The 27,431-nt window shown below is 39.2% G+C and overlaps 1 protein-coding gene and 1 long non-coding RNA gene across 16 annotated transcripts in view; one reads left to right on the top strand and one right to left on the bottom strand.

The window, feature by feature from the left end:
• Positions 1-26,984, top strand: part of LOC128025493 (transcription factor COE3-like) — a 94,812-nt gene extending 67,828 nt beyond the window's left edge. For 4 of the 15 annotated variants that reach the window (XM_052611908.1, XM_052611909.1, XM_052611915.1 and 1 more), the window contains exons 10-16: positions 36-162; positions 15,323-15,411; positions 19,831-19,896; positions 20,670-20,835; positions 21,601-21,801; positions 22,371-22,568; positions 24,242-26,984. In XM_052611908.1, the coding sequence (XP_052467868.1) occupies positions 36-162; positions 15,323-15,411; positions 19,831-19,896; positions 20,670-20,835; positions 21,601-21,801; positions 22,371-22,568; positions 24,242-24,273 (879 nt within the window). In that variant the 3' untranslated portion in view covers positions 24,274-26,984. The remainder of the gene's footprint in view (positions 1-35; positions 163-15,322; positions 15,412-19,830; positions 19,897-20,669; positions 20,836-21,600; positions 21,802-22,370; positions 22,569-24,241) is intronic. The other 11 variants (XM_052611917.1, XM_052611922.1, XM_052611918.1 and 8 more) reach the window with 5 other exon arrangements.
• On the bottom strand, positions 3,632-4,711 carry LOC128025495 (uncharacterized). The gene is made up of 3 exons (XR_008186165.1): positions 4,471-4,711; positions 3,828-3,916; positions 3,632-3,701 (listed from the first exon to the last, which is right to left on the bottom strand). It is a non-coding gene; the product is annotated as an uncharacterized LOC128025495 (long non-coding RNA).
• Positions 26,985-27,431: the final 447 nt, after the last annotated feature.

Raw genomic sequence — 27,431 nt, forward strand, 5'->3', positions numbered from 1 at the left:
TGGTCCTAACCAACTTTACTGATTGTCTCTCTTAGCTCATTACGCCTCATGCCATCCGAGTGCAGACCCCTCCAAGACACATCCCTGGTGTCGTAGAGGTCACCTTGTCCTACAAATCCAAGCAGTTCTGCAAAGGTGCACCAGGACGATTTGTGTATACAGGTGAGTTTCAGTTGATTTTCCCACATCTTTGGCTCTATCGTTAAGTGCTGAACCCCATCCGGTGTGGGATGCATGCCTCTGTAACCCAATATCTCCTCCATCTAAGGCAAGGCAATGGAGTTGGGGGCAGCTGCCAACTCCAGTTAATCTCAAACCCTGACAACACATCTCAGACCCCTTTCTCCTGCACAACGTACTTTACTTTGCACAAAAACACTAGTGTTTCTTGTCGCCAAGGTTGCTCATGTGTGCGTCCCTGTGTGTGACCAGCTCACAAGGTTGTGCTTTGTGTGGATTTTGGGCCCGCTTGTGTTTTTATGCGGTCTTAGATGAGTGTAATCTCTCCCTCGATACAGCTGATACTGGAGGTTACACGGCCACACCGTGTTTGACCTGGAAGCAGTGTGTCTGATCCCAAATTGAGTAGGACAATGAGATAATCATCAGGAATTACTCTCACACTTAGGAATGTCAAGGCCGAGAGAGAGAGGGAGAGAGAGAAAATGACAGAAAGAGAAGGGAGGTGAGGAAGGGGCCCCGGTCCCCCCAGGCAGCTGTTCCCCATCTCAGTCCCACAGAGGCTGTGGGCCGATTCTCCCTCCCACATTTAACCCTCTCAGCAGGGGCAGGGCAGAGGCCAATGAGCCCCTGCGATAATGAAACCCGAGAACACGGGGCCGGCTAATACCAGACCTGCTCAGACATTAATGTCTGCCATCGTTAAAGCCACAGAGACTCAGGGACCAAACATGTGCTAATGCTAATAAGCACAAAATAGGGAGTCTGTGTCAAATTCAGCACACATTATATTGTTTTGACAAATGTGTGTTATCAACCCTAACAAAATCTGACCATGGTAACCATAGTTTCTGACCCTAGTAAAACTTGTGCTGTGTCCAACACCAAAACAGCTGTTTTGCTGCCCAGTCAGTCAATAACAAAACATGCAGATAAACTATCTATCTGACTGTCTGTCTATCTCTCCATTTGTCTGTCTCTCTGTCTATTTATGTGTAAAAGTTTATTTATTAAGTACTGTAAATATAGCTTATCTATACAGTATATATAAATGTTTAAACTGTATAATTATATTACCTATACTCAAAATTTACTGGAGGCTATTATAGAAGACAATCCAGCGTCTGTCACCCCCACAGTCCCCTGTCTTCATGAGATGTTTGTTGTTTGTTTTCCCTCACTGATCCTTGTTCCTGCTCATCAGTGAGGAGATATAATTACTCGCGGAGATTTTGAGGACTTACTTAATTATCCCCTCAAATTAAAAAAGGGAAGTCACAGACTACACGCCCCGTCCCTCTAATCTTCTGAACTCCAATCCCCATAATGCCTCACCTCCCTCTCTGAGGTCACAAATGACAGGCAAATCAGAACACACACACACACATGCACACACATGCACACACACGTTTGTTTTTGTGAAAAGTGGGGACATGCCATAGGGTGATGGTTTTTATACTGTACAAACGGTAAATTCTATGGCCCTACACCAAACCTACCCCTAACCCTAAACCTAACCCTCACAGGAAACTTTGTGCAATTTTACTTTCTCAAAAAAAAAAAAAAAAAAAAAAAAAAAACTCATTCTGTATGATTCATAAGCGTTTAGAAAAATGGGGACTAGGGTTATGTCCTCATAAGTCACCCTCTCCTTGTAATACCTGTGTCATACCCATGTCATTATACAGAGTTGTGTCCTAATATGTCACAAAAACAAGAGCACACACACACACACACACACACACACACACTCAGTTCATGCTGTCATAAGGCTTTATTTAACTGGATGACATTTCAAATCAATTAAATTCCTCTTCAAAGCATATTCATTAAAGATTGTTCTTCAACATGGAACCATAATTGTTTTAATTATGATTATTTTCTTTTAGTTCATTCTATATTTTAGTTTTTTTTTATTTAGTTTTTTTTTTTTTTACTTCTTGAACAATTGTAACACTTGTAAGTGCTATCGACTGAAACAAATTGCTAAAGTTTATGCCTGTAATTAGTTCATAAACAGATGCTTTGAAATGGAAATGCTAAAATCATTCACTAGTCAAATCTCTCTCTCTCTCTCTCTCTGTGAGTACACAGTAAAAACAGAAGTGTTAATTTAACTCCTAAAGAGTTGAATTTGACTCTGTTTCAGATAACATTTGGTCCCACTCGAAATCAGTGTAAAATTTACTCTTTGGTCAGTGTCAAATTTTTAGAGTTAATTCTACTCAATATTGTGTAAAAAATAACAATGAAATGTGTAAAAGTATTTAACACTGTAGTGTAATCACACTGTTAAGAGTAATATAATTACACAGTATAGAGTTAATTTTACTCTTTTTAAAAATGACACTTTATGTGTAATATTTACTTTTCATTTCTCTACAGTGTTTTAAAAAGTATATATAAATTATAAGATGCATTGTTACTGAATTACAGAACTATCAACTACTATCGAAATAAAAACAAGCACAATAACACTAGATCACAGAACTCACAATTTATTGTAAAAAAATCAAGTATTTCAATGTCACTGAATTTACATTGCAAACCCATTGCCTTATCTCTGACAGAAACATGTATAACATAAAAATGTTTACCTGAGAAAGCAATATGGCACGACAAGGAGAGATGTGTCATTCCTTCCATATAACATTTGTATGTCATATGGAGCGAATGAAGGACTGTATGACGTACCAAAGACGTAATGGGCTTCAAAGAGTTCGACAAAATCTCCAACTGAACCTGTTGCCTTGCATGGAAGTGCATGCTTGTCAAACACAATAAAGTAGGAGTGAATGGTGCTCTGTATGGATCCCTGGGCGAGAAGGTAGGGCTGACTGCTTTTGGTGATGTTGTTTAGATGCTGCTGCACACTGGTTTCAACCTACAACAAAACACATTCAACAGAATTGTTTTGGTGACAAACTTCTGACAATAGATTAGATCACAAGATTGAGGTGATAGAAGATATATTTTAAACAACTGTTAAAGAATTAGTTCACTTTGAAAAATGTTTTTGCTGATAAGTTACTCACCCCCATGTCATCCAAGATGTTCATGTCTTTCTTTCTTCAGGCGAAAATAATATACGTTTTTTGAGGAAAACATTCCAGGATTTTTCTCCATATAATGAACTTCCATGGTGACCAATGGTTTGAGGGTTCAAATGAAGGGTCAAATGTCTTAATGTAGCTTCAAAGACCTGACAATCCATGCAGAGAAATAAGGGTCTTATATAGTGAAACGATCGGCTGTTTTCAAAATAAAAATAATATAATTTTTAACCACAATTGGACCTTTACGACATCATGACGGCACATGTGGCACATCTTGAGATTCTACAACACGTACAATTGTGGTATTTTTATTTTGAAAATGACCGATCATTTAACTAGATAAGAACCTTATTTCTCTGCTGGGATCATATCGAGATTTTGAAGCTACATTGAGACAGACTTTGAACCCTCATTTGAACCCTCAAACCATTGGTCACCATGGTACCTGCAGCCGATTTTATGTAACTGAAAATATAAAGCACAACAGATATGATTATTGACCTAACTAGATATCATAACATAATAGGTTAAAGCTGTTTAATTGTGTCACTCCGTGATGTAGAGAGTATAGCTTTAACCTAATGTACCCACCTTCTTTCAAGAAAGCATCGAATGTCAGCTCAGACAGCTTGACGTATTTCTGCTCTTCCCCGAATTGAACACGCAACAGCATTTTGCCCCTGTTAGCAAAGAAAATATATTTTCAAAATCATAATTTAGCGCTGGTTCAACTAAGAGTTACCTATTTATTTCTCTCATGCACTATGCATTACTTAGATGTTACACTGCAATTACAAAGGGCGGCTGAAGAAGATAAAGTTGTGCTGGTTGAATATAACGTTAGGCTATTTTCTGCAGCTAATTAACAGGCTAGTTAAAGTTAAGAGGCACGGTATCCCATTAGCTACCAAATAACTGTTCCAAAGTTAGCTAGCACATTAGCTATTTTAGTTCGAACAGTAACCCTTTAAAATTGTTAAGCCATGTTAAACAAACACATCATGCAATCAGTGATCTAAGTTATCATTTAAAAGACCAACATTAACTATCAGAAGCATGCTAACATTACCAATATATAAAAATATTGCAACATAATTTATGTATAAAGAAACACAGTTACCGATACGGATTCCTATAACTTGTAATATGACCTCAACTAATATCAGCACACTTTTAAAATTATGTAAAGTTAAAAAATACAGTTTTGGTGTGGACAACACAGGATGTTACTCACCGAGCAATATCAGTGGCCTAGCGTTGCTCCTTCGCAATCTTCCTCCACTGAAATGCAGCACGTTTGACAAGCACAGCAGAGTGGTGGGTATTTATCACTACTGTAGAGTTGAAATTGTCACTGCGTTTCTGCAGAATTTTACACTCACTTTTAACTCCACTAAAAGAGCAGTTTTACTCCCCAAAATGTTGAAAATACTCTATCTGGGTTAAAATAACTTTACTCTGAAATATTAACACCCCATTTTTTACTGTGTATTTGCTAAATTGTGTAAAGGCCTGAAATTGTATGAAGTCATTAAGAAAAAAAGGTGCAAACAGAGTTTTCGTTGGGCATTACAACATTTCATGCTGACCACCCTCTTGTTTCTGAGTCAGTCACACCCTCGCTCTCATCTGATACATCATGGCCAATTAAATACAGTGCCGTGGCCTCCTTTTGCAGGGGCGTATTACATTCAGATATGGGCTTTATCATTACTAGCTTAGAGCAACCATCTGTTGAGTGATGTATGGTGTGATTTCACCATTTGCTGTGCCTGAAATTGATTTAAAAAAATTGTATAGTTACAAAGTTATATATATTAATAGCAACTTTAAAAAATAATTATGCGTTGAGTGGGAAAAAAATTCACAAAATATGTGCATATCACACCTATGTGTGTATATTCATTATTTTAGAAGGATTTTTTTTTATTGATAGAATTTTTACAACAATTAAGTATTTTAGTAAAAAAAAATTTAAGACAGTCTTTAATTTAAATCTTCATAAATATAAATAATCCAATGATTTCCATTATGCCATATTGTATATATACAGTATATCGCCCTGCAATAGTGTTAGTGCTGAAGGTGTTGTAAAAGGTACTTCGTGATCGCTCAGATGTGGCAGCAATCTCCTGTCAGAGAGCTGTGCTACTTTAAGAGTCGATAATTCTCCTCCATCACGGCCAACAAAAGCCGCCTGTCTCAGAGGTCAATGCTCTTTAAACAAATTACTCTGCTCAGACTCTGAAAGCGGCTCCTAATGTCCTCCGGTACTCGCCAACACCTCTCGCTCTGACACAGCTAAACAGCAGTGAAATTAAACGCCACAGAGATCCACCAAGACCTGGGGACATTAAAGAGGGCCTGTGATGGGATGTCGGCATCCTGTAAGCTTATGCAAACAGAGGGTCTCTGTAGTCTATGAGCTGCCAGAACTGGGCCTAAAACAATGTGTTATTCAATGGCCGTCCATTAACACTCGGATCTGCTGCATGTATCTCTGTGTGTGTTAGGCCTATTTACAGCTCCAGGCTGTTAGTGTCTTCATTTAAAAGGAAACACTGCAGTGGTTTATTGAGTCTGCATCCCTTTGTATCCTTCAAAGATCTGTGTGTTGTTATTTTTTTAGCTTTAACCTTGCATGTTTGTACGATCGTGTCTTTTGTTAACACAAGGCCACCGCTGCACCATCTGATACCTGTATTGGTTATCCATTGATCAGGTCTGGCATGGAACAGCTTGTCAGAAGGAGGGGGGTGAGGAATCAAAGCAGGATGGCTGTGCTTGTCCCTTTGCCAATAGCTCTCAACTCGCAAATGCTCTCTTTAGCTGATCTGGCTATTTTAAAAACGCTATCCAGATGTTCACTTGAAATTCCTCATGAAATGGCTTGATGAGTGCAGTTTTTTTCTTGTTGATGTATTTTCTATTGAAACAGGAATATATATATATATATATATATATATATATATATATATATATATATATATATATATATATATATTAAGCACACAATAAAATAAATATACATCTTTTTATATATATATATTTTTTTTAATAGACAATACAAATAGATTTGGAAATTTGCCTTAAGCTGCTGTCAGAATTGCCTTTTTTTTGTCTCAAAAGTACCTTAAAAATAAGCTGGAACATCCCTATCAACTAAATTGGAATGACAGAGTATACTTTCTGTCCGCCTCTATGACCCAAATTTGGAGGCAGCAATGATCTTTGGTTCCTAACAAGGGGAAAGTGAGAGATATAAATTAAGATATATATGTATGTGAGCGCTCTGGCTCTAATAGACACTTTAACGGAGGCAGGCCTCCTGAGCGCTTTTACAAACGATTCCGAACAATGACACCAGCCATAAATAAAGCTCAACGTCGGACTCTAATTGCATCAAAGCTATTGCTTTCTATTTAGGCATGGTCACTGGTGACCATGGCCTTAACGCTCCACTAGAGGCTGGGGAGAGAGAGAGAGAGAGAGAGAGAGAGGAATAGAGACATACAGCAGGAGCTATCACCCTTCCAGACTATTTGTCCTAATCAGTGACACCCATTTACCAGAATTGGCAAAAATGAACTATACTTCATACAGAAATCGTGCACTTACTGGCCTTCATTTGTCACGGCACATTCGAGGGCCAGTAAACTTTTCCTTTCCTCCGATGGGATTGTAGACATGCATCAAAATGTTAAAAAATGATTTGCCATGGAGGCCCGTCAGACATTTATCAGGGCTCTGGAACATTATTTGCTAATTTCCAAACCTGCGGCATGACAGGGTTATCCGTCTTTTAACCCGCCGTGACCGCTCTAGACTCTTTCTGTTATTAGTACGAGTCAAGCGTTTTTTTTTTTTTTTGCTTTATATTTCTCACTTTTTTTCTCTCCATATCAAGACCCCTCTCGCTTTTTTAGCCACTTCTAACAAGACTCATTTGTCTGTCACACCGGTGACAACGTCGCCCCTTTCGGCTCCCTGAGACTTGACCACAGTGTGCTCTCGGGCTCTCCAAGGGCTACAAGCTCCCGGCCTGTTGATTGGCCGGCGGCCCTGATAAATCACAAAGTTTCCTTGTCAAGGTGAAGGTATCAACTCAACTGCGCCGAAACTGACAGAATGCACAGAGGAGGAGACGGTCATTTATCATAGTACAAAAGGACAAAGGGGTCATCTCGCCCCTTCACTCACTCGGCCCGCTGCCACTTTAAAGATGCCCATCTAAATCCTGGCACATATGCACACCAGCACTGAACCAAACGTAGGTCTTTATTAGACTAATTACTGACATTTAGAGGCAATTAACCTCTGACGCAAGTGTTTAAATTTGTAAAGAGTGTTTTTTTTTACCTTTCACCTCCCTTCTGTATTTTCACAATCGTACTTCAAAATACTCACCCGCTTCTAGAGGAAGTCCATTACTGCTCGAAAAAGGACAGTCTTCTAGTAGGGTCTTTGTAAGCAGAGGGGGAGGGGACGGTTAGAAACAGGAAAGATCATAAACAAATCTAAACAGTGGCACATGAAATGGCATATCAGTGAATTATCAGCCAGCTGTTTGCACTGGGCTATCTGTCCATCAGACACTTGTCCCCACCCACTGCCTTTGGCCTCGCTGAGCACGAGCTGTATCTGATAGCACCACAGATGCACACACACATATATGCAAACACACACACTCAGTACCAGAAGTAATCAGTAGCAGGGAGGAAAAGTAAACAGATGTTTTTGAACGCAGTCCAGGAGTTGTTTTCCTCTTCATCTCTATCATGCTCACTACATGAAGTACAATAAGCTGCACTCCACACTTAATAGAGAAGATTCATTCATTTTCACCATTACAAAATTGTTTTGTTACATCTACATTTAGTAGCAGGATCAGAATTACATTGGGAATTATTTCATCTAATTGAATAACCGAATTTGGACAGGAAGAAGAACTTGATAATCAAAGAAATTCGTATAACTGTTGTTTGTAATTAGAAAAGCAATGTTTGTCAAGATCAACTTTGAATGTTGACTTGACAAAGCCTTGTCTGAAAGAGTTTAAGAAGCTTTAACAATGGACAGATGAATTAAATATACGTAGAAACTGCAACAAATATGGTTATTGTTACTAATGTTAAATAATAAATTTCAATGAATTTCAATTTGATTCAATTTCACATTCAAATCAAAGATTCTGATTCAAAATGAATCAAATTTGGTATCTGAATCAAAGATCCTAAAGCAAAAGAAGAAAAGATTCCCAAATTTGAACTTTTTTTCAATCGAAATTCACACTCGTTAATTTAACTGGAACTATTTTATTTTTTTTTTACACAACAGTCTGGAAGACAAAATTATCATATGTTATTTTACATATTTTATAAATAATATAATAATAATTTATATATTTTAATGTGTTTCATTTAATTTTATTCATGTTTTCTACACATTTAATGGAAATGTCCGTGTAGAAAACATTGTTTAATGATACAAGTGTACTGGGGAACTGCTCACTAATAACTAGAACCAAGAACTGAGTCCTTCTCAGCAGATGAGAATTTTTCTTCTCAGACAGTTCTTTGAGAAATATTATTACTTCAGAGAGGAGTGCGCCATTATTGTGAGCAATGCCACACCATTGGGGATTGTGGTGATATTTTAACGCAATATTGTGACAAGCTACAACTCTATAATAAGCAGCGGTCCAAAAAAGATTCAGTCAACCTCTTCATGTGCTGGAAGGGTCGAATGAACCCTCTCTCCTTAAAGAGCGTTGCACTGTGGTGATTTGGGTATAATTGGCCCTACTGGTTGCTATTTTGGTTCGGTCCATTTTATTATTTTTTTTACCTCTGGCAGCTTTAAATAGGTTTGTCCTCACTAAGTCAGAGAAATTAGTCATGCTCCAGTGGCCAGCGCTCATTCTGATGGATGGGGCGCTCTCTAGTTCCCAAACATCTTCCCCTTTTCAGCCCTCTGACCCGGGCACCACATTCATCGCCAAATTTATTTATAGATTAATGAGAGAAGCCACAAAGTATTGACTGGCAAAGGAAAACACAACTCATCTCGAATGAGGACGAAATGCAGCAATAATTTAGCACCCATCGATCCCGCCCTGCCCCTTCATCCATGTATTGATCTTCATTTTACAATATTAATTTGCGTCTGCTATCGGCGAAGGTGGAACCCAATACGACTTTATATAGGCAAGCTTTTAAAATGGTGCGTTTGAGTCAGATCCGCCAGAGGTGAGTCACATGGATGGAGAATGCTGACAAAAGGAGGAAGAAAAAGAGAAATGGAAGGAGTAGGGGTCTTTTTTAACCTTCCTTGTTACAGAAATAGACTTGAAATGTAATTTCTGTCAGGGAAGTAAAATATGAACGGCCTAGATCGTGAGAGTGGGCTTCTCTTGTCCTGTCGACACTTTATCGGTGGCTTGAGCGGCCCGCTCTCTCTCTTTCTCATCATCATGCCTGTATCGGTTCAAAGTTCATGAAATTTCTATGAGCATTGATCTGCCTCCATTGATTTTTTTCTCCCACACTCTTTTTTTTTTTTTTTTACGCCGCAGATCTTTGAAATTTTAATTTCCGGAGTATCTGAATTTCTTGGAGATGAAATAGCTTCCTCGGAGACAGCTGGCAATAAAATGAAGAAGTTAGAGCCACGTTGAAGAGCTCCCGCTCACTCTGTTCTTCGAAAACCCCACGTTTTTCTCTGCTTCCTCACTTTTTGCTTTTTTCTTGTTCAAATTAGACTTGAAATCCAAAGCACTGTAATAGTACAAAACTAGTTAGACATCAGCTAATTTTTCTTATACACTGCCAATCTCAGTTTTAGTATTTTGAATATATTGTAGATATTTCACTTGGCTTATGTAATATTAGATATTAGATTATATATATATATATATATATATATATGTATATATGTGTGTGTGTGTGTGTGTGTGTGTGTGTGTGTGTGTGTTATTCTATATATACTTATTTTATACGTAATTAAATATATTATAAAATATATAAAATGGCAGCTACCAGAATGTGTCTCTCTCTAAAAATGCCTTAGTCCTTCTCTCAGTTTATATTTCAGGTCTGTTTCAAAGAAATTCTAATTATGAAGGTGGTCTGTTTTCACTAAAGAAAAGTAACTGAGTTATTACTGCATCTCTTGGTCTGGCAGTAGCAGGAAGATGATCATAATTGCAATGAAAATTGACCTCATTTAGAGAAAAATCCAGCAGCTGCGCTGGAACAAATGAATGTTTTCCTGTTTTTATTATGCTGCATTAAACTCAAAAACTATTTGGGCCTTTTGATGTTTTTCCTCTTTCATTTTATTATTTTTTTCTGTTTCATGCATGTCTCTTTCGCTCAGCTGTGGAACAATGGTCAGTCCGCGTTAAAAGACATTTCCTTTCTCTGTTTTTGTTTTTGAAGCGTGTGTTGACAACAGTCAGCCAATCCAGAGATGGGCAGCACTATTCCAGATCATGCTCTGTTTTAAAATCTCTAGCGTTTCCCCTTTCTGATTTGTGTTTGTAGAAGAAGAAAAAAAAAGTAGAAAAGCGGTTCTTGATGGTGGAGGTGGGGCGGAGATAAGCTCGCAGCAGTTAAGGATAATTAGACAAAGTAATAGAGAGCAACAGCCAGAAAGCCATTCATTATCAGAGCCAAAGATACAGAGTTATCATCATCACGGGATGTTATGGACGTCTGGAATGCAAGCACAGATTTCTATTTTTTTTTTTAAACAAATGAATATAATTTGAACAGAATTGGATGCACAAGTGGTGTAGAGTATGCATTTTAGGGTGTTAAATGAATGGAAATTTAAAGAACTGCCGATTTTTTCAGAATGATTTTTAACAAAATGAAAACAACATATTGTATATTTCCAAAGTGTGTGATTCAATATATATATATTGGAATAGCCCAGAACTTCAGTACCCAGAATGCAACAGCAAAGTTTTTAAAATGAACCAGGTTTACTCAGCATAAGAAGCTGGTTGTTTGTATTTTGATTATTATTTACAGTTTTTTTTTGTTTTTTTTTTTGCAGTTTTTCTTACAGTAAACCGTTGATAAATATTTATTAAACACCCTTTATTAAATATTGTGGCTAATTCGATCATATTTTAAAACTTGTATTTCCATATTTTACCATATTCGATTCCTGATTTAGCAGAAAATGACCATTTTGAATGTACATTCAAGCAAGTTTTCTTCATCTCGTAACTTTGCGAATCCGTGCAGCTGCATTTATTGTGATTGATTGTGATTTTGTCACTTCCCAGTGATGTTACTATGGGACACTTCTCTTATTGCTAAATAAAAACGTGTCACAGTTTAGTATCTGCCGCACTCTAGCGTGTCAGCTTTGAAGAATGACAATATATACAGTCTGCGAGAACAAGGTCAAAACACTCAATCTTGAAATATATGGAGACGCACACACGCACACGAGCAGGCGACATGCAGACACACACAGACTTTCTCTGGACGTAAACTCAGAGGCTGTTTTACGTTAAGTCCCTGGCAGATTGTGCTTAACATTCTCTTTTACAAATGAGGGGTGAAAAAAACAACTAAACATGATGACCAGCCCAAGGAGCTTTAGATTTGTCATCCATCAAATGAAAACCCTTCTGTTCATTCACTCCACTCGTTCTGCGAAGGCAAGGCAGCCCGAAAAGCATGCTAGCTCATTACCAAGCACATTTCCCTTTTATACGAACGGTTCCATAATTCATAACAGGTCCGTACGAGATGTTAGCCTGATTTGATTTAACATGCTCAGTTATGCTTGAGTGCTAAACGGCTTTCGTCCCCACTCTTTGCCTTTCTGGATGGATAGAACAAACAAACAGAAAATGGATAACAAACAAAGACGTAAGCAAAACACTCTGCAAATGACATACACCAGGCTTCCAGATACCCATACACACACACACACACACACACATGCATGCGGTGAAAAGCAGTGGTGACTACAGCCATATCCAGCACTCTCTCTCTCTCTTTCTCTCTCTCTCTCATTATCCACGAGGTCAGTAAGCAGAATTGGGAAGAAACGGAGAGATCAATACAAATTATCCCTGAGCAAACCGGCGCTGACAGCCTGAATTGCAGCATATGTTTACCCAAAATCGGGCAATTTATCTTAATATCAGCAAAGTAATGCGGAACAGGTGAAAGGTCACCTACTCTCTCCACCTCATAATTACCCAGCTCTAAAACAGGAAAGTGCTATTGATTGGCCGAGCCCGAGGCTGGGGGGCCGACTCAAAGGGCAGTGGGAGGGGCTTAGCCTCAGGCCTGTGCTGAAAGATATAGAGATAGAGAATGTGTAGGTTGTGAATGAGAAAAAGAGTTTTGTAGTTCAGCAATGTGAGAGTGAAGAAGCAAGATGCTTGCAAGGAGTCTGTCTGGATTTAAACTCAATCTGTTCTCCATATTTCCCAGCTGGCCCAGTAGCACTAATACCCCCCCCCCCCCCCCCCCCCCACACACACACAAACCACATCTGTTTCTCCTTCTATTCACTTCTATGCCATTTTTATAACATTTATGTGTTCGTAATCACAGCAGTATTCCCCTTATAATCTTTTATTTATTTATTTATTTATTTATTTATTTATTTATTTTTTCTTAGGATAGTAACCACAGTTTCCACAAAACATAACATGGCTATTAGAGTTATTAGTGATGTTTGCTAAGACGCTTAAGTGCACCATTTGTGCTACAGATACCTTAAATTGTGTTTTACTTCATACAAAGTGATCAGGTTTTGGTTTTCACTTGGTAGGTGATAAAATGGGTGTAATGGGTTACATTGAGCCATATCTAAAGATTAGAATATTTTTAGGGTTGATGTTTTATTACTTGGATAAGTTATGCTATTGCATTTTACAAGAAATGGTGGCTACCATTCTAAATCAGTGTGATTTTTACCCAGCTGTAGTTAATAATTCCTGGCATGTTTGAGGTGGAGAATCTCAGAGGTGAGGGACTCTCTTGCGCTAATGAAGGTCTCACTGACCTCTTTTACTGCATTAGCATCAGATCAATAACTGAAGAGCGTTTAGCGCCCACTGTTCTGATACATTTATCAAACCGCACACATTCCTTCATCAGCAAAGCCTCAATGTCAGAGCGCAGAACAACATGTTGCTGCTCGGGGCTGTGCTGTGTGAAAGTGCCATCAGAACGGCTGTAAATCTGCTTGCTTTTGGGCAATATTTAATGTCACCGGGTACTTTTATTATGTGTCCCAGGGCGAACACACATCCTTAAGGGCTAGTGTCAAAGTGCATGATCCATTTGTGTAGTTCCAGGCGCCAGACAAAAAAAAAAAAAAAAAAAACACAGGCCAAAATGATGAATACCCTCATATGGGCAAATTCAGGCATAATGAAGTGCTGTAATTCAAGCATTTACATCTTGGAGAGGTGGAGGGTGTCCGTCTAGGAACGACAGGCAGGAGGAGAAGGAAAGGGGAGGTGAAGGTGTGCATGTGAGAGCTACATCCTCATGAAAGCCATGTCATGTAAAATCAATATGCCCGATCAATGCTTTATTAACAAGCCGACATCTTACTTCGGATTCCTTCACGCTACTTTGTCTTCAGCCATGCAAAATGGCATGTCAAATAGCATCACTGCTGTCACATGATGACACGCATACATGTGCGCCAAAACATAAGCACCGTCTTGATATTGATCAGATCGGATTGATTGGATTACCGCCCCCTACTACACTTAGATGTGATTGTAGCACTTCATCATAAAGTCACCCAATTATTTCCAGGAAGTTCCTGTCTAATATGCTCATCTTCTCCTCTCAGGCTGTCATCTTTCATTCTCTGCTTTAGTTCGTTCTTTAGTGTTCCTCCCCGTTCAGAGTTCAGCAAACTGCATGCTGAATAAGGGGAACAGACAGATTTGATCTCTCAAAAGGAAAAGCACATTGATTCATACGGCCTCATCACTCATAAAGACATCTACATTCATGTCTGATAATATTTTTATTCTGATGTTCTGCTTGCTTTCCTCTTGTGATCTTTTCTTCCTTCTGTATTATTATTTTTTCATGTTCATTTGCATGTAGCCACTTTGGGGGCGGGGCTATGTGTATGTCTGGCCAGTAGCAGATTAGTGTTCAGGAATTTTTTTTTTTTTTTTTTTTTCAAAAAACATCCTAGAGTGCAACATATTTCATATTTGTGGAAACTATCTTCCCATGTTTAAAGTCTAGTGATACTGCAATAGACCTCCATGCGCTCTTCAAAAAGCTTGTTAAACACAATGCATGCAGTAGCAGGAAGTTGCGATTATGATTCATGCACTTGTATACGCAGCAGCTCTGTCTGATTTATAACCGGGGCACTTCATACTCAAAATTCCAATTTGAGAGGGAGGGAACATATGTGTGTGCAGCATGTGTGTGTGAGTATGTGTGTGTGAAGGAAAAGATTAATTACTATTTGTGGCCAGCAATTTCATGAGGCCAGCCCCGGCACAGCTGTGAAATGATAGCGCCCTACATCAGTTTGTAGTCAACCATTCACAGATTATTAAAGCTCCATAAGATGAAGTGTTCCTCCTGCCTGCTTTGCTTTAGCGCACGATGGCGGAGAGAGTGCGAGAAAGAGGGATAAATCTGAAAGGGTGCAATAGCCAGACATATGTCATCATTGCCCGTTGCCAATAAATCCAGAGGGTGCTTCAGGAAGCAGGACTGATGCAGACTTCACAGGGCTGACAGTCGCAATCGAGTGTGTGAGTTTGTATGAGCATGCCTGTTTCATTTGTAATGTATCCACTTACTCCTTCAAATTTATCTGATCAATTATAGGCCTCGTTCTTACAAATAGGAGAGGTGATAGATGTGGCTCTGACAGAGTATTGCACACCACGTTATTACATTTTATTCAAATGCTCAGGCCTATCTGGAATAAAATGCATGATGGGTGCATACATTCTCAAGAGCGAATGTAATAACATTTATGATGAAAACACAAATCTGTTCATTTGTTTTGCCTGTGCATGATGCTAACTGATGGTGTTTTCTTGTTTTGCGGTTTAGCTTTGAACGAACCAACTATTGACTACGGCTTCCAGAGACTGCAGAAGGTCATTCCCAGACATCCAGGTGATCCGGAGAGGTTGCCCAAGGTTAGTGATTCAGTGTGTGTGTGTGTGTGTGTGTGTGTGTGTGTGAAAAAGATATTTATCATAGAAATGTCAAAATGGGAAACAATTCACTGGCTAGTTGAGCAAGTGAATGCAATCGCTTTTGGCAAGTCATCACTATGCGATCCGGCGTGTTTGGATTCCACTGTAATCGCGCAACTTTCAGCACGTCGAAATGGTTCAATTAAGTATTTTTCCACCTCAGTAGGCAGTGGCGATTGTAATCTAAGCAGAGGCCTTTTTCAGATGTGTGATTATTTTGGTCTTGTTTTCCTTTCATTTTCCAAAGCTAGATCCAGTTTAATCTTTTGTTTGGAGAGCTTTCCGTTAAAAGTCCTTGTCTTAGCAGGTTAATAAATTAGTTTTGCTCTCTCTGGGCTTTTTAGCTTCATTTATTTATTTTTTCCCCCACTTAAATTTCACAAACCATGCAGTTTGCCTGTAGTTCCCATGTGGTCGACACGTATCACAGTTCTGTTGTTTTGATGTGGGACATGAAAGACAAAGCATGCCTGTCGGACCTTTTCTTTTTCCTATTCTTTGATTCGTCACGTGTTTTTTGTTTTGCTCATTTAGCTTTGATAGGATCTATGACTTGTGCCCGGCTAATAGAAAACGCGCTAATTTCCCATCTGAGAGCTGTGCGGCACCAAGGGCTTTTCTTAATAATATGTTAAGAGATTATTTTGTACCCTGTTCATGGGTGCTTGGCACGAGCTGACCACCATGGAGGCCTAATAACAGATATCATACAAATATCTATTAAAGCACAGCATGGGAGCAGCTGCTATCATTAACTTCCTCTGAACAGCTCTGGAATGGCGTTGTCTCAGCGCTAGTGTACCGCGGACACACACCAAACTAAAAACTCATAAGACTTTGCCCTGCACCACATGATGTGTTTCAATTACACTTGGCTTTCTGTCTCTGTGGAGGCCAATTTCTGGACAGGAATTCTCATTCCAGTAAATGCTTTAAACTATCCATTATCAAAAAATAAATAAATAAAATAATAATAGTAAATAAAATAAAATATCCACTCTGCATGAGCACTTTTGAAGCTGGAAAAAAGAAGAATTACATTACATTAAAAGAAGAAAAATACAACCGCATCAGTAACAGAAAAATGTAAAATTTTTGTATTTATTTTTCTCAAGTGCATGCAAATTCACTCATTTGAAATTCAGGTAAACCCCCAGCACAGGGCCATCAGACCAGATCAGTTCCAATAAACAACATAAATATTAGATTATGGCCACTAATGGACCCAAATGTGAGTTCAGCAGCATGTAAATGAAAGTGCCAAGTGATTCATCATAGTTACCGCAGCCGTCTGCACCTCTATTGCGTTCGAGGGTCACAGCCAGCTCCACGCAAAGCAGCAATTGACCCTTACACATATTCTCAATAAGAGGCAGAGCATTTGGGAGGAGCGGCTGCATTAGATGTCACAGGCAGGAGACAGACCGCTGTAATAAGAGGTTTTGGGGGAGGGATGTACACAGTGTGTTAGCAATAAGGTAAAGCCATCACACTCATGCTCGCCCGCTCGACTCAGCTGTAGACTTGATAATATACCCCTGATATCGATTACGGGGTTGTTTTTATTTATTTTTTTCTTCCTCCTTTTCAGGCAGGGATCTACAATGCACATGGTCTGATGGGAAATAGTAGCCGGACAGAAAGCCAGTATGCCGTGCATGTACTGCTTTGGACATGCAGCTGCTAAATATCAACATTAAAAATACAAGTATATCTCAATTATTTAGCTTTTTTATTAAACCATTACTTTTGAAATCCCTAACATATTCATACTACTAGTTGCTTGGAATTGCAGTTTACCTCCCTAATTTTCAATAAAATAAAAATTTGCTGCTTGATCCAAGAAAAAGGGTGTCCATGAACACGTTTATATATTAAGACAGCAAGAGAGAGTAAAAAGCAATATGTGAAGTCACTCATGTGATGAGGCAGGAGATTGCTAAAGGGACCTTGCAATCCTCTTTCTTTTAAGTCCTTGTTTGAAATCAGTGTCATCCATTTGTCTCGGTTTAAGGATGAGAAAAACACTGGAATGAAAGTCTGATCAGGCTCTATACATTTGCTTACGTGCCATCAAATAATCTTTATTGCGACTCATATAGTAGTAACGTGTCGGCCGTATTCTCACATTCATTAGTTCCATTAGCCTCTTTGCATCCTGTTACAGTTCGCAAACACCAATCTATTCCACTTCCCATTCAATCTAATATCCAAGAAAAATTATTAGAAATGCATTCATGTTGAGCAATTACCCATGCATTAAAATTCATCTTCTGTCTCTCGGCTTCTGCGAGGTAGCTACACGTATTGGTCCCGCACTTCTCAATGTATTCATCACCTCAGGCAAGAACTAACAGAATAATTGCTTTACACTTTTATAATGACATTAGCACCTCCAGCCCCTCACCTCACTTGGCTTCTTTAACAGTGGTGATATATACCACTCACGATATTCAAGAGCGATAATAACAAGTTTTCCATTTAAACGATTCTCGTCCACCGGCGGAACAATGAGCTCTTGTAATAATAAGCCCTTGCATTTGTCACGGAACAAGCCCTGGGATCGTTTCAGGCTTAAACAGTTCCCAGCCTAACCTGGAGTTTTGTGTCGATGCGAAAAAAAAAAGGGGAGTCAATTACACTTAACGCCGCCACTCTGAAATTTACATGGAAATGCTTTTCAAACACCGCTCACCGCTAATCATATTCTCAGCATGAGGCCACGAGGATGAGAGGGGCATGCTGGAACAAAACATACTCATTCACAGCCTCCTTCGCCGATTGGCCAATGCATTCGAAACGCATAGACTCCCACTTCAACGCGCTCTGCTAAATACGTTTCATTAGGAAACACACCTCATGGCAAATGACAGATTAGAATTTAGAGTATGCATCATTTTCTTAAACTATCCTTACATCATCTCCTCCTCTCAGCCACCATATGGATGAGAAGTTCAAGTAGGTGTCAGCTGGGGAGAAGTTTCAGCGATGTTAATTGTGATAATCATTGGGTGAAATTGGGAGGCATGTAAGACGTCTTGTGATTTGATGACTGAGATGATGAGTAATTATTAGCAGCTCAGAAAAATGCTTAATCTTGCTTAGAGAGATCTGAGAGCCGGACTAGGACAGCTGGGTCTTTCATTGACACTACCTGCTGAATGACAAGTGTAATTCTTTATTTGTATGCAAACTAGACGCATGCAACATGAAACGCAGCCCCCAATTTCCGAGGTAAATGCCCATTTGAAGAAGCAGTCATCCAGTTAGACTCAGGTTTAGAGTGCGTCTCTATAAAACGCATGGGCCTGTGATTAATCTTGATAAATATGAATCCAACATGGCGCTTGTGCATGGGAATGAAATAGCCATCGAGCCATGATAAAGGCGCTCCGGGCTTTGCACTCGCAAGGACAACGCCATGAATGTGGTTACACTCAAACGCGACCTACAAATCGATTAAAAGTAAGCCAGTAAGTTCAAGACATACTAAAATGCAACAACAATTTAACACACACTCCCAAAAAGTAGCGCTTGGAAAAGAAAACAAGCAGCAGCCCATGCAAAATGCTTTGGAGGTCCTGCCACACACACCTCATTGGCAGCTTAGGTGTGATTTTTGAAGGGAAAATAAGCAGCAGGTTAATCCTTGTTGTGTTATAAGTCGGGGGACAGCTTGCAGACGGGGATAAGCGAGAGTTCCCGGCGTTCATGTCCCAGGGCACAGCCTCTCAGCCCACTCTGGAGGGGAAGTCGTTTATGAAGTCCTTTACAACAGCCAGAGAGAGAGGGTTAATTGAAAAATGTCCTAATGTCATTATGAAGGAACTAGATTAACTCAAGCTAATTCACTTTATTGTCCTGAAGAAAGAGGAATGGGCATTGAACTCTTCTGCAAATATGGGGCATGAATTAGGGGTGAGATGTTGTCTTTGAAGACTCTGCCAGTTTAATTAAGATATGGAAAATGACTCATTGTTCTTCTGAGCTAAAGTGCGTGGAATTAGCAGGCGAACGTGGCGTCTGTGTTTGACTCGGTGCTAGTGTTTGTTTGTTTAATACCCCAAAGGCCGCATTGTTGAAACGCCTTATGTTGACTCATTTAGCTTAAGTTGCACACCACTTCACTAGTCTAACCAAGTCAAATGAAATGTGACTAAGAAATAAACGAATTCATTTGATAATATATAATTAAAAACTTTTTATTTCCGCTCGTCAGCTTGTGTATTTTTTTCCCAAACAGAGATAAATGGCTTATAATTTAACCAGTCCCACTTATTGTTGATGTGCAATGTACTGGCTGATGGTGTTTATATGTCTTTATGACTGATTATGTTGCGTTCTGGGTGTATATTGCAGGAGGTGCTGCTAAAGAGAGCCGCTGACCTTGTAGAAGCGCTGTACGGGATGCCACACAACAACCAGGTACAAACTCATACTAATGAAGCACCTTTTCTCTTCCTTTGCATGGTGGCTGTAATTAAATCAGCATTCGTCTCCTTTTGCTACATTCCTGTGCGTTTCAAAGCTAGCTGGGGGCCTTTGTACTGTAGCCGGGTGAAAGCTTGTTTTCTTTTTCTTCTTCTTCTTCACAATTTAATTCCTGGCTGCGGCTCTTGGTGCAAAATGACAAGTTAATCACTCAAAACACATGCACACAGCCATATACAGGCTTATTTAAATGGGAAGATAACCTTGAACTTGGCCCTAAAAAGGTGCACTTCTGGAATATATTCTACAGAGCAGTCTAGCTATGCTTGATAGGTCTAATACATATTCAGAAGAAATGATCCATTACATTATTTTCCCCCAGTTAAGTTGCACTGGGGTGAAGACACTGAAGTCCAACTACAGCGAAACAAACGCTAACGTACTGTCATTTATGTTTACCTACAGGCACAAAATCCATATTTATATTTGTTATTTGTGTGTGTGTGTGTGTGTGTCTAATATATATATATATATATATAGTGCCAAAATGTATGCCAAATATAATCATTCATTAAACACAAGAAGGAAAAATTAGTAATTTACTCTTTAAGTAGTTTGCTTTTATTTACATGGCATTTTATATAAGAGTTTTACATACATTTACACATAAGTGTTTTATTAAGGAGTTCTAATGATTTCAGATCCCTGACCTCAAGTTCCTTTGAGAACATACTGATAACTCTCCTCTCTCTGTTTCTGTGTGGTAGGAGATCATCCTGAAGAGGGCCGCTGATATCGCAGAGGCTTTGTACAGCGTCCCACGTAATCACAACCAGATCCCTTCCCTCGCCAACACGGCCTCTCACGGCGGAATGATGGGAGTCAACTCTTTTGGTGGTCAGCTTGCTGTCAACGTCTCAGAGACCTCACAAGGTATGTGGCATGAAGAAGGCATGAAGTTTAGCATGTAGATTACCCTGAAGATTAAAAGCTTATTCCAGAATAAAGTGGTTTGCTGGCTGAGAGAAGCCACTGAAAAAGAATGCATAACAACAGCCTAACCAGCACAGCCAGGCAGGAGAACCTAATAACCTCTTTAGTTGTTCATCTGCGAATATCAAAATGAGTTATATACTGTACGTTTCTAGAAAAATGCTTACAACGATTAGCGAACATTAGCGAGCTGCTAGCAGCATGAATCATGGCACAGGCAGACTGCAGCTTTATCTTTCCTGGCTGTGTATAGCATAGATCCCAGGAGGTGCCTGACCCTGTCCCCATCTCTCTGCTGCCAGCCTGCAAGAACACGCTGCGCTATCTCACACACTGCATTTAGCCAGTGCACAGATAATAGGTTTACACCTGTTCTGTTGTTGCCTCCACTCAGGTCAGGACAGGGAAAAATCACACCAGAATGCACGCTAGGACACTGAATATCCTCCTCACATACAAGGAGGGGAATTTAGCACATTGAGCCATACTCATGAAACAAGTAGAATGCATTACTGCACAAATCGTTCATGAAAAAATTATAATAAAAAAAAAGAAAGGCATGGCATGACTGTAGGAACTATTTTAAAAGTGTGAATGAATATGCTAATAAATAGTCTATAAACCTTAACAAATTTGACTATTTAGAAGAATTATATAGATTGCAAACATTGTCACAGATTTTGACCCTTGTCTTTCCGTCCCCAGTGGGCTACAGTCGCAACACGAGCAGTGTGTCGCCTCGCGGTTACGTGCCCAGCAGCACCCCACAGCAGTCCAACTACAACACTGTCAGCAACAGCATGAACGGCTATGGCAATGCGGGAATGCCCAACCTGGGTGTGCCCAGTCCACCGGGCTTCTTGAACGGATCCTCTGCAAACTCTCCCTACGGCAGTAAGTATCAAGGTAATGACGAGCCTCCGCTCTCTCTGTCCCCCAACTTCCTTTTGACACTCCTCTGTTGTTGTTCCGTGGTTGTTTGTTGGTTTGTTTTGTTATCTTTTTGGAATGTGTGCTACTGGATAAAAGGAGGGGTGACTCTGGAGGCTGAACAACCGAGACATTTAGGAAATTTGACCAATCAAAGCAGTCGATTGAAAAGCAAATCTAATTGCAATTATAAAGCAGGCCACCAAAACAACACTCAAAATCTCTTAAAACAAATGTTTTCGGCAAAATTACCCAGTCAAAGAGTCGATAAAAAACGCCTATTATCCAGAAAGTGGCCAAGGTAGGACATCTCATATCCCCTTCCAACTCCATTTACCTGTTGATTTGCTCGTTTGTTTTAGTCCCCCCCAAAAAAGACCCACAAGCCAAATTCCACCCCACCCCCCATATCCCCAACCATTTCTCCATGATTTGTTTTCATTCCATGAATATGATTTGAAAAAGAGGCGAGGCCTGGCTCTCTGACTCTTCGTCTGTAAGAAGTGAACTCTCTCTGAGTGGTGACTATGTCTGCTTTGTTGCAGTAGTTCCGTCGAGCCCTACCATGGCAGCCTCTTCGGTCAGCCTCTCTTCAAACTGTAGCAGTACACACGGCATTTTCTCATTCTCACCTGCCAATGTCATCTCTGCAGTGAAACAAAAAAGCGCCTTTGCTCCAGTTGTCAGGCCCCAAGCATCTCCTCCTCCTTCTTGCACCAGTGCAAATGGCAATGGACTTCAAGGTGAGAGCCGACTCCCTGCTTTTAGAACGCCCCGCAGTTGCCTCACCTGTTGGGTCACATTATTGCACTCTGGTACCCAGACGCCACCCATCCGGCATCCACGGCGCTTAACGAACAAGGCCTTCTGCCCGCTTCAATTATGCATTTGCGTGTGGATGGATGGATGGATGAGTGGTCGGATAAGTGCAAGAACGCATTATGCATGCGGGCATGTAGAATGCATGTGCATGTGTGGGTGTGTTTATTGATTTATTTATCTTTCATTAATGATTAAGCAAAGTTAAGTGTCTCATGAGATTTCATACTCGAGTGGCTGGGATCACTATAATTCGGAAACATCTTGTGCAAATAAAATCAACTCTTTTATTCACCGGCTCCTTTGCATTCAAACTGAGCTCAGCGTATGTCACCATATTCTGTCTACACTGGTGGTACACGACTCCCTCGTCCTTGAAATACTGTAGCAAGTTAAAAATTTATGTTTCCTACAATAGTAGCGCAAACAACGAATCTGAAAAGGGCAGAAATGTTAACACCTCGCCGAGTTTGCTCATCCGACATTGAATAACATCACCAGAGAGGAACTTAACAGCAGAAGAAGTGATTATAACCCAGGTTGAATGTGATTATGAGAAGAAAGAGTGAGAGGGAAAGAGCTCATGGTATTCTCGGCAGGGCAGCATCATTCGGCAAATTAAAGACTTACTCTGGCTGTTTAGTGCGCTCGTATTTGCTCTCCGTCAAGGCCCAGTTGTTTGCTTCGAAAAACATGTTTTAGCCATAGCGTGTGCAAGCGAGATTAATAATGTTAGACCTAATGAACTGAGAAATTAAAGTTCATGCCGCTACATGCATCTACTTATTAATATGTGGTTTGCAGAAATTAATGAGGAATGCCACAACATCAGATGCCTTGGCAAACTTAAAAGCACTCCAAGCATGACTCTACAAATAAGTAGAAAGCGGCAAAAGAGCTTTCTTCCTGTTTGCCCTCCCCTGGCACTTCACTAGACACCTAATTGCGGAAATGAGTGAGTACATCAATCTCTGCATTCGGGCGGCCTGAGAAGTGGGCGTAAGACGACCTAGTCCTGCCTTCTTTAGATGTAACGATAAGGAGAGATTGGGGGGGGTGTATGGGCTGACAGAAGAATGCAAATTGTTTTCCAGCATCCACTCGGCTCTGGTAATGGCAGGAGGGAGTGAGGCAAAGATTTCAATTTGGGCAAAGCCGAGGGGTGTCTGGTTGCTGACTGAGGAGGGGAGACCGCAGGTCTATGTGACGTTAGCAGAAGTGACCATGTTGTTTCACGGCTGTCAGCAGGGACCCTCTCCTGGGAGTCTGGCCCACTGTTTGCCATTAACAAAACGCTAAGAGAAATATCACACATGTGGGAGCCAGGATGCTTTCTCCTCAAAATGTCAGAAAGCTCCTCTTTCAAAAAGTGAAGTCCTTCCAGCACGTCTTGTCGGTGAAGCACATTTCACTCAATCACTCCCAACCCTCCCCCGTCGGCCCCCGACAGCAACAGCCTCCATTTTACAAACATCCCCAGCGCCTTTCGAGTCTTTTGTGAAATTCGAGTGACATACTTACTGCTGTGTTCTTTTTTTGTCTTCTGTGTGGCGTCTCGGGACCTCCTGTGCTAAAATTGTTTCTCTTTCTCTTTCAGCCATGTCTGGCCTGGTGGTCCCACCCATGTAAATTGCACTCCCTTCCCTTGTAAAGCAGCCGCCTCACAGGGATGAAGCATAGTACGTTATACGGAAGATCCTCCTCGAAGTCGACATTCATCATGAAGTTAATCAGCAACTAATTCTGTTATTCACAGGAAAAAGACACTTTGTTTAAAAGAGTATATTCGAAATTGACATGCAAGCGACTTCGTCATGAACAATTTTATTTTATTGACTGAATCTCTTGTCATATTTTCACGATCTCAAAAAAAGAACAAAACGTACCTATTTTGTATAAACATTTCTGGTTTAATCTTGGCTATGTCTAGTTCTTGCTTTGTGTGGGAAGAAACATTGTGGATATGCCATTTGATGAAAACACTGATAAAAAAAAATGTGTAAGAATGTTTCTCTTTCACTGATGTGCTGCCGCGGCACGTCTTCATAATGTGAATTCATTTTCCTTTTTTATAATTATAATTTTTTGTTTATTGTTTTGCTTTTTTTATTTGATTGTGGTAATAAAAAGGGGGCCAATATATACAGAGCCAATAAACTGGAAATAATATAAGATATATGATTTATAAATCAAAAAGAAAGATAAGGAAGAAGGAACGGTGCGAGAAACCGCTAAAGGAGATCTTATCATTCAGTTCGTTCTGCGGAAATGAACTTTGTAACTTATTGTAGGTAGAAGTTGTAACTTTGATATTGCAAAAATTATTCTCTTGCCTTCAAAAAGCACACTAACAGAGATGAAGCGCTACAGTCTGTTGGTTAAAAAAGACAAAAGAAGAAAAAAAAAGAAAAGAAAATATTTCCACTGCTAAAGCTTCCTGTAAATCGAGCGTGATCTGCGATGTTTTTCAAATTTTTTGCTAGCACTGTATACTATTGCATTCTTAGGCTACTGTGAAGTCTGTTTCTTGTACCAGAAAGTTGTCCTTATACCTCTAGCTCCTTACTCCCTAATGTGTTTTGTATGTGGTTATACAATTGTAGACTTTTGTGATTTTGCCAAAGTTGTAGCTAAATATTTATACACTTGTCTTGAATTTTCCAAATTCACTTAAATATTTAGTACAGAGTTTTATTCCTACAGTTAGGAGTAAAATTGTCTTATACATTGCAACACTTTCACACAAACACTTGCGGTCACTAAGGGAATTTTTTGTAACATATCAAGTATAAATATTGTATTTATCTTTGAAATTTTGTATATTGCTTTCCATCATTTCCTTTGATCTCACATGTATCGTTTTTCATGGTCGAAATTGCGATGAAGGTTTAGTCAAGAATCATCATCTCCATTCGATGTTTTGTACCAATAAATCTGCGCATTTCATTTGTAATTCAGATTTATTTTGTTTGTTTACGCCATCAGACCTTCCGTCCATTTTCGTTTGTTAGTTTGTTTATTTGTTGTTTCGAGGAGCAGTCAAAACCATGTTTATTTTTATATTAATTTTTAAGTTATCTAAAAAAGTACTTTTTTGAAAGAAAACTGTTTGTTGTATAGTCAAATAAATTGTTTGTGTCACCTGGCTGTAATAATATTAGTAGATAAAGTGCATGTCGAGCCGCCCCGGGGGGGAATCCAATTGTGGTTGTAAATTTTGTTTTTGTAGAATGTAAAAAGTCATTTTTACCTGCCACCATGACTTTGCCACATAACTGAACCATGTTTACAGGGATCAAGAAGGAAATAAAAAAAGAAAAGAAAAGAAAAAAATATCTGCAATGGAAATATACGTCAGTTACTAATGTTTATTAAAATATGTCAGAAAAAAGCTCTGTCAAAGGCTTTCCAGTGAATCTCCTGAGAGGAACCTTTCTGCTGTTTTAATGACAAACGTACACCACAGTGAATATCATTATTCCATTCAGATCAATGGTGTAAAAAGCACAAACATTTTTTACTAAAATAAAAAATAATTATTGTGACCCCTCATCTTTTTGGACTATTTTGTCAGCTTGTCTTTTTTTAACACAAATTTTACCCTATTCCCTCAAGAAAAAACAGCATTCAAAGGGATTGAAAAACAAATTAAAAGTTAGATTTTGTATCATATATGGTTAACAAAGATGAAGATGTTCTATATTGTAAATGTCATTTTGTAAGTAACTCATGATACCGTAGCATAGCCAAAATCATCACTTTCTTACACTTTTTTTTTTTTTTTCTCTCAATGACTGATTTCTGAGTCATGCCAAAATCCGCAAATTAAACCCAGCTTTCGTTTTGAGCTCTTTATCTTTGCACTTCAGACTTTGTAAATGTTGTAATGTTCAGCAGTGTGCTACACTTTCTGTTTCAAACCAAAAGCGGATGTTTCCTCTTGGCAATCGGCACACAAGTTTCCTTTAGCTGCAGGAAGCAAAGGCAGCTGTAGAAGGAAAGAAATGATGAATGAACAATGTATTTGCTTTGTGATGGCTCAACAAAGCTCGGCAAAATGGAGGAGCCGGAGAGGTCACCCTGAAAGTAAGAAAAACTCAAGGTTTTGTGAAGTGCATTTGTGGATTCATCATTTCTGCAATCTGGTTTTGTTTTTTTAGTCTAATTAAGTGTCAATACTCAGAAGAATTCACTAAACAAGAGCTCTGTAAGAACAAATGCCTTTTATTCTGGGACTTGTATGTTTTTAGATGAGTTGTTTTACGGCCACATTTCTGAATTTTATTGTACAAAGTTGTTCATTTTACATAATATTTAATTAAAGTATTTCTTGTCTGTGACTAGTTTCTCCCTGAAATCTTATTTTGGTCTTTTTTTCTCTCTAAAAACGACCATGCATTTAAAATAAAAAGAGGAACATCTGAAAAGAAAAATGTAATTACAAAAAATCTACAAATGTAAAATTTTACACACTAAAACTACAATGATTTTAAGATCTACCTACTTGCAGTTCTGTCAAAGATGCATATAAACTTACATATTCTGTATATAAAAAATAAAAATAAAATAAAAATGCATGCTCATCATGCTAGCAACATGCTAGTAACATGCTGATCAGGCTAGAAACGTACTTCTCAATCGCTAGTAACTTGTTAACCATTCTAGTAACTTGTTAATCATCTTAGCAACATGCTAGTTACTTGTTAATCATGCTAACAACATGCTAAGCATGCCAGCAATATGCTAGTTACAGGCCAGTCATGTTAAAGACATGCTAATCATGCTAA

This window comes from Carassius gibelio, chromosome A12 (assembly GCF_023724105.1).
Source record: "Carassius gibelio isolate Cgi1373 ecotype wild population from Czech Republic chromosome A12, carGib1.2-hapl.c, whole genome shotgun sequence".
Classification (NCBI taxonomy): domain Eukaryota; kingdom Metazoa; phylum Chordata; class Actinopteri; order Cypriniformes; family Cyprinidae; genus Carassius; species Carassius gibelio.